The 14208-nt window shown below is 29.1% G+C and overlaps 1 protein-coding gene across 1 annotated transcript in view; it reads right to left on the bottom strand.

Moving 5' to 3' along the window:
• Positions 1-14208, bottom strand: part of LOC107457225 (uncharacterized) — a 43326-nt gene extending 29118 nt beyond the window's left edge. The window contains exons 1-8 of the mRNA XM_071181057.1: positions 13898-14208; positions 11980-12107; positions 9657-9763; positions 7888-8189; positions 6341-6447; positions 4356-4611; positions 2712-2902; positions 1333-1506 (exon numbers count right to left, since the gene is read on the bottom strand). Coding sequence (XP_071037158.1) covers positions 1333-1506; positions 2712-2902; positions 4356-4611; positions 6341-6447; positions 7888-8189; positions 9657-9763; positions 11980-12107; positions 13898-14088 — 1456 coding nt within the window. The 5' untranslated portion in view covers positions 14089-14208. The remainder of the gene's footprint in view (positions 1-1332; positions 1507-2711; positions 2903-4355; positions 4612-6340; positions 6448-7887; positions 8190-9656; positions 9764-11979; positions 12108-13897) is intronic.

Below are 14208 nucleotides of genomic sequence, written 5' to 3'. Positions count from 1 at the left end.
GGTGTCAATAATAATTGAATTAGTTACAATCTTCCAAATAAGTACTAATATTAGTTCGTTCACCAAAAATGATCATAAAAACATTAGTGGCGTTAATTAGTTGTTTTCGAGAATTATCATTAACTAATTTATGGTATTATTGATTTAGATAATAAGTACAAAATGAAATAAAAAGTTATTTTATATTAAAAAGTTAAGCTAATTAATAAAAGGTACTTATTCACGTAGGAAAACCATAAAAAAATATCTTATTATTATTGATGCCAATGACGTTTAGTTAAATTCAGCAATAGGTTATGTTTCAATATGCACTAAATATAATAATATCAGTACCAAGATATCTACTATAGGTACAGTGGAAATAAGTTTTTACGGCCCACCTAAAAGGAAAGGTATCGGAGAAAAAAAAATTTTTATTGTATTTTTTCAACTATCAAGCCTTCCCAACAACCTTCCACGCCTTCCATCAACAATAGCATTATACCAAATGTGGGAGAATGAATTTCTAAAAACATTTTTTGCTTAGTCTAAAGGCATAAATCCACCAGGAAGGTAACAAATAATAAAAAAATGGAAATGGAAAGTTAGATTAATTGTGTCAGTATATGTCTTTCAGTTTTGTGCCTTACTTCATTGTGTGAATTAATACCGATTTAATGAATGTTTACTTTTTTTGCCCTGTACTAAGAGCAGGTATTCAATAGAAATTAGTTCGGGCTCGCTTATGTAGGTCCGAGCTTGCCCGAGTTCAAAGAATTTTAATCCAAGCCCACCCAAGCCGGAGATGCATAGAATTCTTTAGAGCCCCGAGTCCTCCCGAGATATATGCCGGATAAAAACCGAATTTTGCGGAATAGCTATTAGGTATTTTACGCCTAAACAATAAAATTAGACATTAAAACCTTTTTATCACAATTAATAAATAAATTTTACATTTTTTATTCTTAATAACTGTACTAAATGTTTGCTTAAAAGCAGTAAAAAGTTTATGAAAACTTTGTCAAATTTTTGTTGAGGAAACCATTAAACTTCTGAACTCTTTTACTAATGGGTTAAATTTAGCCATGTTTTCGGGTAACCAAATTTAAGAAGGATTAATTAATTGGTAACGATATGATATTTTACTACTAAAATTGCATAAATTTGAATTTAGAATATATGTAACTCAATGAAAATGCCAAAAAAAAAGAAAACACCGAACTTAGTAAAATGAAAAATATTTTTAATTGAGGAAGATGAAAATGGATGAAGTAAAATAATATATGAAAAAATTAAAACACTGTTTCACACAAAAACAATCTTCAAGTGCTCAAGTATAACTATACTGTCAATTCCGCTTGGTCAAACACAATTCATGTGGCTTTGGACTAAGACCAATCCCTAAAACTCCATCAAAATCTGGCTTTGTTCCAGGCGATAAAGAGATCTTAAATTTCTGTAGAATTGAAACAAAATACAAGAAAACTTCAATTTTTGCAAAAGATTCCCCTGGGCATTGCCGTTTCCCTGAAAATAAATAAATATTAATATACATATATAAATATTAATATACATAAATATCTACTAATATGCATAATAAATAATACACGTATATTACTTAACTTACACTAATAATTCATGCTTCTTAGTAAATGAAAGGTATACTTTCTTTGCATAATTCAGCATATAGTATCATCTCTTTTATAAATTCCACATTTTTAACTCATAAAATGAATTTAATTCGCAAATAAATTACGTGTAGAAAAGTGTAATTCATGTTTTTTATAAAAAATCATAATGTTTTTTATAGTAAAGATTATATTCGAAATTATTTACCCGATTTAACTTAAGTTCGGAATTTGGTACTTAAAATTATCTTAACAATGTGGTAATTTTTATTTATTTATCCTTAGATCTTACTATTAAGAAATCTTTAAGTCATTAATTAATAAATAATTATTAAAAGCTTTTTTTAAATGAAATTATCTTTACGCAAATGAATTTTATCATCCTATACAATTCACCATTCATATTATCCATTACAATTCATTTCTGCAACTAGATTTAGAGAATTATAACTTTTATCAGGCTTATTATGTGTGAATAGGTAAATTAAAAGTAAAACTTCATTTTTTAAATTTTTTTGAATTTTTGCTGATTTTAGAACTGTTTTGAAATCGAAATACGATTCAGTTTAAGGTGATATGAAATTGTAGCAACAAGGAAATTTTTTCCTACTTTTTTTTCATGCTATCCTTCAAAATTCTGTTGGTTACATAAAATAAAGCTTTTTTAGCAAATAATATGCAATTTTTATAACTATTGAGACAGTTCATAACATTTTTGCTAAGTTTAGTTAATCTCCATTCAGAGCCTTTCACTGCTTTTTATGAAGTAGGCGCATATTCTCATCATGAAGATTATATTATATGGCGCATATTCTCATATTCTCATCATGAAGTAGGCGCATATTCTCATCATATTCTCATCATATTCTCATCATCATTTTTTAAAAATGAAAACGAAAGCAACGTTGCTTTAAAGTTTAAACAAACGTGAGTTCGAATTCAAGAGTATCGTACTCATCTTCCAGTAGACGGAAGACTGTGCCACGTCTTTTCATCTTCTTCTTTCACTTTTAATGCAGGAAAAACGTAACCGTAAAATGGTAAATAAGGATTTTTTTTTTCTTTTTGCAGGATATCTAATGGATGTTTTAGAGCTTTACTTACCAATTGAAAATGGAATGAAATATTCCGATTTTTTCACTTGTTTCCCGTCATCCGTTAGGAATCTCTCAACACGAAATTCTTCTGCATCTTTTCCCCAATATTCAGGGTTGTGATGAATATCCCACAAGTTGGCGATCACGAAACTTTCTTTGGGAATAAAGTAACCATTCAGTTCTGTATCCGCCAAAGTACTGAAAAAGGAATAAATTAGATTATTTTTCTCAATTTTAAAAAAGCGAAAACTATAACTGTCGAATTTGACTTTTAAAGAGAAGGTTAATTCTTTTTTCTCACTCTATAAATTGCATAAAAAAATTGTAGGAACATGAGTTGCGATAAAAAAAATATTCGTAAGAAATTGAGATTAACTGCGATCATAATGTATTTTAATTTTTAATGATTATAAGAAAAATTCTCAATTGCGATATTTACTTTGACTTAGTTTCTCTTTGCCGTACAATTTTGAAACTCATTCATAATTATTTTTGTTTTAATATTTTACCTTCCAATATAAATACGCATTGTTGTACAACTTAAAGCATGTGAGACATACTATTTACATTTTGATGTGAGATATAAATACGCATTGTGGTACAACTTAAAGCTTGTGAGACATATTTACATTTTGATGTGAGACATTTAGATTTAAGGAATAAACTCTCAATAATCAATCTCAATTTTAAGAATCAAAATATTTTTAAGATATTTTTTTAGACTCAGAACTTTAAATGTCTTCCAGATTTCTCTTAATATCTTCATCCATTAGCTTCTTAATATTTGCAATATCCATAAGAATATTTAGGACACAATGCAATATAGTGGAAAGCTATACTTTTTTTCCTAAAGATAGCAATTTTGCATCAAAATGTTCTGTAGTATTTCTTATAGATGTTTATTCTAAAAGTTTCCTGAAATTCCATTAAATAACAGCATAATACATGAAATATTTCATTCCCTATGTAGAAATAATGGTGTATTCACCAAGGGCGCTCTCCTGAATAACTTGTGAAAAGGTGACTCATCAAAATACTGGCTCAAATTGTTTTGATAATCGTGCAGTGTTTAATCGTGCAGTAATCGTATTTTGTTTAAAATGAAGAAAGAATGGATTAGTATGATAACTATTTTTACAAAGATAACGCATAGCGCAGCGGTGGCTCAGGAAATAATGTTTAACTCCCAATGAAGTGAACCAGGTTCGAATCTTATCGGTGGCTGGTTCTTGCAAATTCTGCTCCCCACTCGCATCGAAAATTGCATTGACGCATAATGTGCTCAGTGGTGGACTGTTAATGGGTTAGAATTCCATTGCGATTGGGCTAACATTTGGAGGCTTTAGTAGTTTTCCTCTCCATGTATTACAAATGTAGTTCAATCAAAAAGTCCTCCACGACGGCCAGTTTATTCATATGCTTGATCTGGGATTTCTCTTGTCTTCTGAGTTGGGTTCGAAATTGCAAGGCTACAAAATTGAATAATGATAGTCGTAAAAATCAAAATCGATTAGGCTGTTCAACGCTGGTTATAAAATAAAATAAAATATGACCCACAAATGAAATAAAAGCTGCAAAAAGCAGTGGATCATTGTTAATTTAAAATGTTATTGGAAATTGGTCAAATGCTAATCTTCGATAAATTACTTACAATCGCAGAACGTTTATAGGAATAATAGTTCGCCATCTCATTAGTTCCATAATGGTCGCTTCAGTGTAGGGCATGTCTGTGTGATCTTTCCAGCAAGGAGTACGGTTTCGGCCAATCACAGTTTCTATTTCTGCCGCCACTTTCTCTTGAACATGTGGAAAAGCCGCCATGGTCAGTGTAAGCCAATCCAATGTAAGACGTACTGTTTCACTCCCAGCTCCGAAAAAAGCTCCAACCATGTCTTGAAGTACAGGTTCTAGCATATAAAAAAAAGATACTTAAAGTACATGACTGAGTAGTAAAAAAATTTTCACTGGAATAAGGCTAAAAACTAATACTTACAAGGCAATTAAATACTGCCTTATTGTCATTTTTTGCATTAAAAGATATTTGTCGATCACATATGATCCTCATAATACAAAGACTATCAAAATATCTTCTAAAGTTGTTTATTTATTCTTTATTTAAAGCTATTGAACAATAATAGTAATTTATCATTCTTTCTTAATATTATTCTCTGTTATTGTTACGATTTTTGCATAATTATGCGAAATTCGATATTTAAAGCTAAAAATGATGTTTCTTAACTTAAAAGTAATCTCAGGGTATTGAATTATTTAGCAACATTTTACTGTTGTTTATCTACCATTCAACAGTTATTTTTAGTTACCATTTTTTAGTCATTATTATTTTTATAATTAATTCGTTATTTCATCTTTTACAGGAAATTTTAAATAAAACTATATTCAGCCAGCATTTGAAATTAAATAATGAATACAAAAAATGCCATTAAAAGTAAGAATAAGAACTAACTTTCTCTAACCCTAGAATTGAGTAATCTCTTAGGCGAAAAGTATTTTTAACGAGGTTTAATAGTAAACAAACAATTTCAACAATAAGTCTGAAAATGAAGTTGAAATGGTAAAATTATTAGGTTCAAATCTTATCCCACTAGGAAATCATGTTTGAGAAACCAATTTTGTATTAATACGGTAAACAATTTTGGGATCTTTAAATTGATTTTTTTTCTTGGTATAAATTAAGTTAGAAGTTCGAAACAAAAATTATTTCCCAGCTATCATAGGGAGTGTTGAGTAGATCGAGCAGCTGGCAGATTTCTCCGACATTTAACGGTATTTTGCGGTTTTTCATATAAGTTTAAAATTCAGCTACTTTTCCGAATCGATTTCAAATTTCTATGCAACTTTGAATTTAGCAGATTGAAAAGCAGAATAATGAACTAATCCTAGTTTTAAAGATGAGAAAATCCTTCTAGATTATCGTTGACTTAGAAATAAATAGTATAAGTTTATTTTTTAGTCTTCGACAATTTTCCAGGCAGTAGCAGTTGCAATACATTATTCTAATTATTTCGCTTATAAGGCTTATGTAAAGTAAGTAATCCACTGATATTAATTAAGAAATTCATCCTGCATAGTAATAATGAAACAGGATGAAAAAATATACGAAAGAAAGAAAAAAAAATTTAAAGTAAATATTTACAGTATTTGAAAAAAGAAAATAATATTTACAGTAAATAGGACAGAGTATTCATTATCACGTAATTTATTTTCTTCGTAAAGAATGTTTTCAGAAGTTTAACATCATAGCACTAAAAGTTAGCAAAAATATTTAACTAAAAATAATTTTTATATAATTTTTTTTAATAATTAGATTTAATATTCCATCTTTATGTTACTTCAACTTCGTCACTCGGGGCTTTGTGGCATAAAGTTTAGGTGGGGCTTCCTTATTTTAAATAGCAAATAGTCATTATTTTTCAAGCAACCAAAATAATAATTAATTAGAATTTTATCATTAAATTTAATATTTAATACTTTATATTATCTAATATCACTATCTTTATCGACCCTAATGATAATAAATTACTATTAGAAATTAACAATTCTAAATAGTAATTTGCAATTATTTAAAACATTAGTTATTGCTTTTTTTTTCTACGTAATAAAGAAAATCTCACTTACTGCAAAAAGCTTTTTCATTTCTTTTTCGTATTTCTAATAAATAGCCATCAATGTAATCTCTTATATTGTTTTCATCCAAAGTTTGCTCATGTTGAATAATTTGTTTCCTTGAAGAAAAATAATAATATTTGCTACGGAAAAGGCTTTAGTAGTAAAATAATAACATTTAAATGCAGAAAAATAAATCGAAATTTTTATTTATTTAACAAATCCAAAAAAAAATTATAAATATCTCGTTTTTATACACATTAACAGAAAGAAAAACTTTTAGATATAGTGTTAGTCTTTTAATTTTCTTCTTTACGTTATCTGGCAGAGTTAATTTGTCTATCTCATAGTCAGTGAACAGGAGTTCGAATCCTTGCACTTATAATGTAATATTTCCTCCTTTCCTTCAGTACATGAAGAGTTTCCCCTGTCCTGCACTCCTCAAGGGATAACCATTGATTATTCGAATATAAAATTTAAATTTACTCATAAATAACAGCACCACTTAGCTGCTTAATTACAAAAAAGTCTAGCAATTCTCATTTCTCACGATAGAGAGCACCATCACACAAAATAGTTAAGCCACATTCCATCGTTCATTTGACAAAGCACACTCAATTACAACGTAATTCCTTTGTAAAATGCGCAAAATAAAAAAGGACCACCCTGAAAGACCTGTGATCTAATGATCGAATTTTCACATTCTAAGACTTAATGGTTTAAGGGGGTGACCTTAATTTATTATTCCAATTATTTTATGTTAGAAAACCAGACACGAAAACGTACTTTCTCTGAAAAAATATACCTTTTTTTTCAACAGATTCAAATTCCCCTCCCCCCCCCCAATTTGTAAGGGGTAATCTGGGAAACATGGTCCCAAAAATGTGGCCGAGAGAGATTTCTGACGCTCGGACATCTTCATATTAATTTGATTTTTGCGTATCTCGCCATATCTCGAGAACTAAAAATAACTAGAATGAAAAAAAAGTTTGCTCACAATAATAAAATTCATTTAGACAAAGATAATTCCACACGAAAAACAACTTTAAGTAAATGTTTTTTATTATTCAAAGTTAGACCATCTTCCTGCCTTATTTCGTAACTTTAAATATCCTCTGTTCTAATTAATTAGCATATTTCACGTCGACCCATTGAACCCTTAAAATTGTGTCATAGAGCGTGAAAATCCAATCTTTGGATCAAAGGTTATTCAGGGTGGCCCATTTTTTATTTTGCGCCTTATACATTATCCAAACGCCTAACATGAAGAAAAGCCTAACGTTACTTAACTCCTATGTCCCGCTAAATTTCATCATTTTTACAGTTTTGAAACGATGCTAGTTGTAAATAGTTACAAAATTCGCTGTTTTTCAACCATATGAATTGTAAACAGTTTCAAAGCCGTAAAGGTAAAAAATGTTCCTATCCGTAAACTTGAACAGTAGCCGATTATTTTACCGTTGTTGCAGAATGTGAATTCTAACAGTTATTATCATTTCGTATTTAACTAAAACTAAATACGAATATAACATTACAGCATTTAGTTAATTTATGCTTACCAGACATATTCTCTAGTATCTTGTTGAGTTTTAGCAATCTTAGCTGCTCCACTGAAACCGAGAAATTTCACAACGCTAGCTAGGAATGGAAAAAATAGTTCCCAAGCTACTTGTCCAGCAGCTGCAGCTCCCTCGCTTAGGCCCTTATCCAGCATTCGACGCACTGGATCATCATATTTTAGCCTTTGCCCGAAAACAAGCGTGGCTATGTTATTAGACATGCTAGGAGCTAAAAGAGGTTTAAGAACAATTGGTTTTCCTCCTAACTCTTCAAAATTATTCAACAAATCATGAATTTCTTCCTAAGAAAAAACAAGGGAGAAATAAGATAATGATATGAAATGTATTAAAAAAAGTATGTAAGCAATTACATATATTTAAAGGGAAATTTCAATGAAAAAAGTTAAAATATTAATTTTATAATTACTTCACAATATTTTTTAACCTTTGCAAGTAATTACATATTTATTCCTCTAAATCGCGTTTACTCATATTATGGAGGAAACTGTTACCAAATTGTCCTGAGATGTTATATCAGGAAATATTATATTGTCAAAAAAAACAAAGTACTTTAAAGTATTTACACTCTAAGCAAATGTATTTGCATTCTATATATCTGTTTCTTGAGGGCGTTAATTTTACCCTGGTGACGAAAGATAAAAGTTACAAAGAAAAAAAATCATGTTGATATTTTCTAGTATTATTTAACAGCAAAACTCCTTTAGATTAATATGTAGCTCTAACGAAAGAGTTATCAATTTTTCTGAAAATCTCATATGACGTTATGATAAAAATATTAATTATAAAGATATTATATACTCCCAATTAATAATAAAAAACTTATAAAAAAAGATTGTCAATGGTCATAAATTTCCATTATGCTCTAGGGAAGAGCATTCAACTAACAAAAGCTTTATTTAGACGAAAATGCAAGTTATAGCGAGGACATGACAAATAACATCTTACTTTTAAATGCTTATTAGTTCTAACTTTGAGATCAGCAGTTAAAGATTTTACCTTTTAAATGCTTTTTAAGTAGTTCAATTAGATGCCCCCTAAAGATCTTATTTTTAAATGCTCCGAAGATCGTACTTTCCAATAACATAACTTAGTACCTGCATTAGTGTATTTGATACATATTTAAACTGCACCAAATACCAGTAGTACCAATTACCAAAATTAATTCAGTATTGTATGTGACAATAAAAGTATAGCGAAAAGTATAGCGTGGATTTTAACTTTAACTTATTTAGTTTTATAAAAACATGGTTTAAAAGCATAACTAGAAAAACAAAATAGACACGTAGTTTCGGATAACTTGTTACACTATTATGGTGCTCAGTCCGCCTATGCTACCATGTTCAAATTAATCCCTTAGTGTATCTGTTATATATAGCGAATAAAAAGTAATTAAATATTAAAGAGCGTGCAATTGAACTCGTTGTTATCAAATAGAGCTATAAGCTGGCAAATGTCACTAAATCTTTAATATGTTTCGAAAAACAGAATCTATTTTAACTTAATTTAAAACGATGACTAATGCTCAACCAAAGATAATATTCCGTTTTTCAAACGACTCTACCAAGCGAACTATTTCAAAATTTCGAATACATTTTAGGATTGGAGTCCAAATTTCAGGACGATAGAACAAACTGTTCTTGGGTTATAAGAAAAACACAAACGTACAAATTTTTCATTTCATTATTCAAGACTATGTCTAACTTTTAAATAATCATATCTTGTTTTGAAACAATCGTTAAATATCTTACTTTCAGGTGCTCTTCCATTCGTGTTTTTGCAAATCCGAGATCTCTGAGCATGTGAAGGGAGAATCTTCTCTGCTCTTTCCATGGTAAATCATTGAAAGCACCGGTTTCTAATGAAAGAATAAACCATCACATGTTTCATAAATGTTTGGTTATAGTGAAAAAAATCATTTAACGAACAATTTTTACTCTTTAATAAAATTATTTCAATACTAAATAACAAAAAAAGCTTTTTTGAATGCGTTAAGAGACCAGTGATTCCTTCAAAATTAATACCTTAAATAATATATTGCAGAATGTGAGCAACTTTAAGGGAATTCAACAAGGTAAGCCCTGCTTCACTTATTGTTAATGAAAAAAAAATAAAATTTAAAAAAAAAATAGACTATTAAACGTGTATGTGTGCCTTTTCTCTACGTTATTTACTACATGGAAGAAAACTGATGGTACAGTTCTGCTCGATTCTTGTTCTAAACCAGTGTTTCTTAACCTCTTTGGTGTAATGGACCCCTTTTAAAATTTTTAAGAAGTCACGGACCACCCCTTGTGAAAAAAATTATTGCAAAAAACATCAATTATTAGAAAACATTTAATTTTAATATTATAAAAAATTTTTAATGTGAAGGTTGCTGCTGCTTTTCCTTAAGTAATAAATTGGATTGGGGGATGGTATTCGACAAAGCAATGCGCATATCATGTTCAACATTCAATCGATGTTTTGATTTTATTGTCACAAATGTGGAAAATCCCGCTTCGCAAAGATTCACTGTAGCAAATGGAATTGTAGCTGCCATAGCTCGCTTTACAAGCAACGGGTAGGCTTCCAAACGTTTTAAAAATTAGGAGTAGTCAGCGGANTGTTAAGAAGTAATATATTTTAATTGTTAATGCAAGAAAAATGAAATTTAAAAAAAAAAGACTATTAAACGTGTATGTGTGTCTTTTCTCTACATTATTTACTACATGGGATAAGACTGATGGTACAGTTCTGCTCGATTCTTGTTCTAAACGAAGTAGCTATGGTATATTGCCGATAGTTAAAAACTCATTGAAAATCTTTGGGACATTTGGATTGGGTTCATGCACCAAGGCTCTCATTTACAATCGTAGCAGATATGGAGTACTAATATCACGATCTTAGTAGGCCTTGGCCACGAACATAAATGTACAGGAATATTTCTTTAAATTATGATAGTACGTGCTGAATTTAAACCGCAATTTGTAAAAAACTTACTTAAATTATCTGATTGTCAGCCTGATATAACTGGACGGACTGGATGTTTAAAATAACCGTCCTTAACAAAATCTATGTCTTTAAAACTAGTAAATCGGCGAGATATGATATTAGAAATGCTATCTTAAAGTACCTCAATAACACGTTTCGATGATGTGCAAATTTAGTAGAGTATTTAATCCCGTCATTATTTTGAAAAACGTTAAAATTCTACTTCACTGTTTCACAATAAAGTCTACTTGAATAATTTTATTGGTAAAAAACGTTTATTAAAAACGTTAATAAACGTTTATTAAAAACGTTTTCGAGAAATCGTGCTTTCTAAACGAACAAAAAAAAATAAACAAGTATTTTTTTTCACACCTGAGACGAAAAACGTGAAACATTGGAATGGTAAAAGCCAGTTAAAATGATGTATCCTCCGTTTTTCACTTTAGATGCAACGAAAATAAAATTCTTTTCTTCTTTTTAGTTCAAATGAAAAACTTGTTTGTTTTTTTTTTTCAAACATTTTTTAATATTTAATTTCGTGTCTGCCATTTTAGTTTCATGTCTGTTAGTTTGTTAATGTCAGAAACTGGCCACTATTTCAATTGGAGATAAATTCTGTTTGGCTATAAAATAATGATAAATTTTACATGTAGTCACAGGGAAACGAGTAAAGTCATTTAGCATAAAGCTCTAATTAAAATTTGAGCTCTCTAGCTAGTCGCAGAGATATCAAAAGCTCTTCTGACTATAAATTCTACTATTAGTTATCAGGAAAAAAGTTATGCTCGCATTTTAACCAGGCTCTCATTGAAACTTTAGAACAACAGCTAGTCGAAAAGAAACCAAAATTTTGACTATAATACTTTCCTCTCACAAATGTAGAGATCAATTCAATTTAAGTGCAATTAAAATTAAGAAAGAGACTAAATTTTACATTAATATTGTTAAGAAGTAATATATTTTTTCAATAACACTTTCAATTACAGTACTAACATTTGAAGATAGGATTTTAAGAGGAAAAATAGGAGATGCTTTTTAATTACTTTCTCATTTGCCAAAAACTGATACCAAATTATTATTGATGATAGTAATTTTAGTTACCTAAAGTTTCTTTGTTATTCTCAAAAGGTGAAACAGGTGGTCTTCCCATAAATGCATCTTGCGAAAAAGCAGCTTTAGTAGCTTGATAGTCACTTAAAACTATAGTGCTTTGAGTACCTAAACGCAATCTGTAAAAACAAAAGATTACTCAAAAATATAAAAAAAGGGTCAACAAATGAAAAAAACTACCATCTAACTTATATTTATTCGATCTTCAAGTAGAAACAAGGTATAAATTGCTAAAAATCATCCAGGCTTCTGTCTAATCAATCAGTAATGATATTTTAGGTCAGAGTTTATAAAACCTGCGGGTTCCAACCTTCAGAAGGGATCGCCAAAAATTTAAACAATTTTAATATTTCTTTAACTTATTACAATTACTTTACAATTGCCAAATAATTTTAAAATGTATTTGAAAACAAATAAAGATAAAACTATAAAGACAAATAAAAAAAAAGTTTCCACGCATTTTTATTATTTAATTATATTTTCAAGTTTGTCACGTATTTAAAATTTTCACATTATTCTATGTCTTAAAATTAATGACTTCAAACTAACAGGTTTACGCGTTTGTCGGATTTGTGCAATGCTTATTGGGTCCCACAAAATTTTCGCAAATAATATAGGGTCCCCACACTAAAAAAATTTAAAACTTCTGCTTTCGGTGATAGGTTTCCAAGGTGAGCGCTGCAGTTCCCCGGTAAGCGGGGAAAACTTTTAGAAGAGCGCTAGCAAGACTATGGATATTCGGAGAGTGCTAGGAATTTCAAGAAAATTATAAAATTCATGAATTTTTTGTTTTGGAATCGAAGAATCATTTACAATTCTAACTTATCATATAATATATGTTATTAAAGCAACCATGCTATTCAAATAATTTCTATTTTTTATTTCACAATATTTTTAGTTAATTTTATGATTTTAACTAATCTTGGTCGAAAGATCAAGTCAAATAGCATCTTCGTCATAGCCCGAAATGTTACCACTCTTTTTAAAACTATTCTGCATATACACTGGCCATTAATCCGACTAAAAAACCAGTTCCCGGTACTAACTTCACGGTGCAAGCCGTACTTCAAAAGATCGGGCTTTAAAATATTACAATTAATTTTATAATTAATTAATTTCACATTTATTAATTTATAATTAATTTGTTTTATAATTATGTAATTTTATAATTAAATAATTTTATAATTAATTATTTTTATAATCAATTATTTTTATAATTAATTGATTTTATAATTAACTATTTTTGAAATTAAATAATTTTATAATTAATTAGTTTTATAATTAATTACTTTTATAATTAATTACTTTTATTATCAATTTAATACAATACCGTTAATTTAGCATGAAAATAAATGGCATTTCCTTTTTTAACATTCACCCTTTCCTTTCATTTCATTTTACCAAATAAATTTAAATATTTCTAATTTAATCTTTAATAAAACTAGCCCAATGAGGATTTAAAAAATATCGATTTTTTTTCCCGATTGAATATTAATTTATGATTTTTTTAGTGCGCATTTTTATTTTCATTTTTGAAGAGTAATTTAAATACGTATATTTAAAGTAGTGGTAAAGAAACATCTTTTATAAGACTTTTTTTAATAAATAATTTTTTTTATTTTGAGGTAAAGAAATCAGTTGACAGAATCATCAACACCGCTGGATGTTTTTTTTCTTTTTCTTCGGGAGGGGGGCAGTTAAAGATGGACAAATTGATGTTAGAAAGGCTATTCAATAGGTTTCAAGAGCATAAACGTAAAAGTCATCTTTAAAGGAACTATTAGTATGCACGGGATTGGAAAATAATACTAAAATAAATTAATCTTTTTTACAGGGTACATGACGCTCCGTAACGCCGCTAAGAATTTTAATTATACTGAACTAATAGTTTTAAAAATGGAACACTTGCCTGAAAACGCTGCCATATTTTTTCGCTAATTTCTGCAAGTCCAAATACGGCTTAGAGCTCATGAATGGGATGTAACCAACGAAAGGTAATCCATAAGGACCCGGAGGCAATTTGCGAACATCCCGTCCAGCAATCAAATAAATAATAAAAGCAATTAAGCAGGTAAATAGTAAAGCTGTTGTCAACTCCATTATTACTCCACAACTTTGAATACTTATGAAATTTCAAAAATAAAGGCACTTAAATAGTCAGTTGTAGAAATCAGATAACTTGCCAAAATGATATCACAGAATAAAATAATCAGAGATCCT

The sequence above is a fragment of the Parasteatoda tepidariorum genome, chromosome 5 (genome assembly GCF_043381705.1).
Source record: "Parasteatoda tepidariorum isolate YZ-2023 chromosome 5, CAS_Ptep_4.0, whole genome shotgun sequence".
In the NCBI taxonomy this organism is placed as follows: Eukaryota; Metazoa; Arthropoda; class Arachnida; order Araneae; family Theridiidae; genus Parasteatoda; species Parasteatoda tepidariorum.
This window is presented reverse-complemented; position numbering and strand designations above follow the sequence as displayed.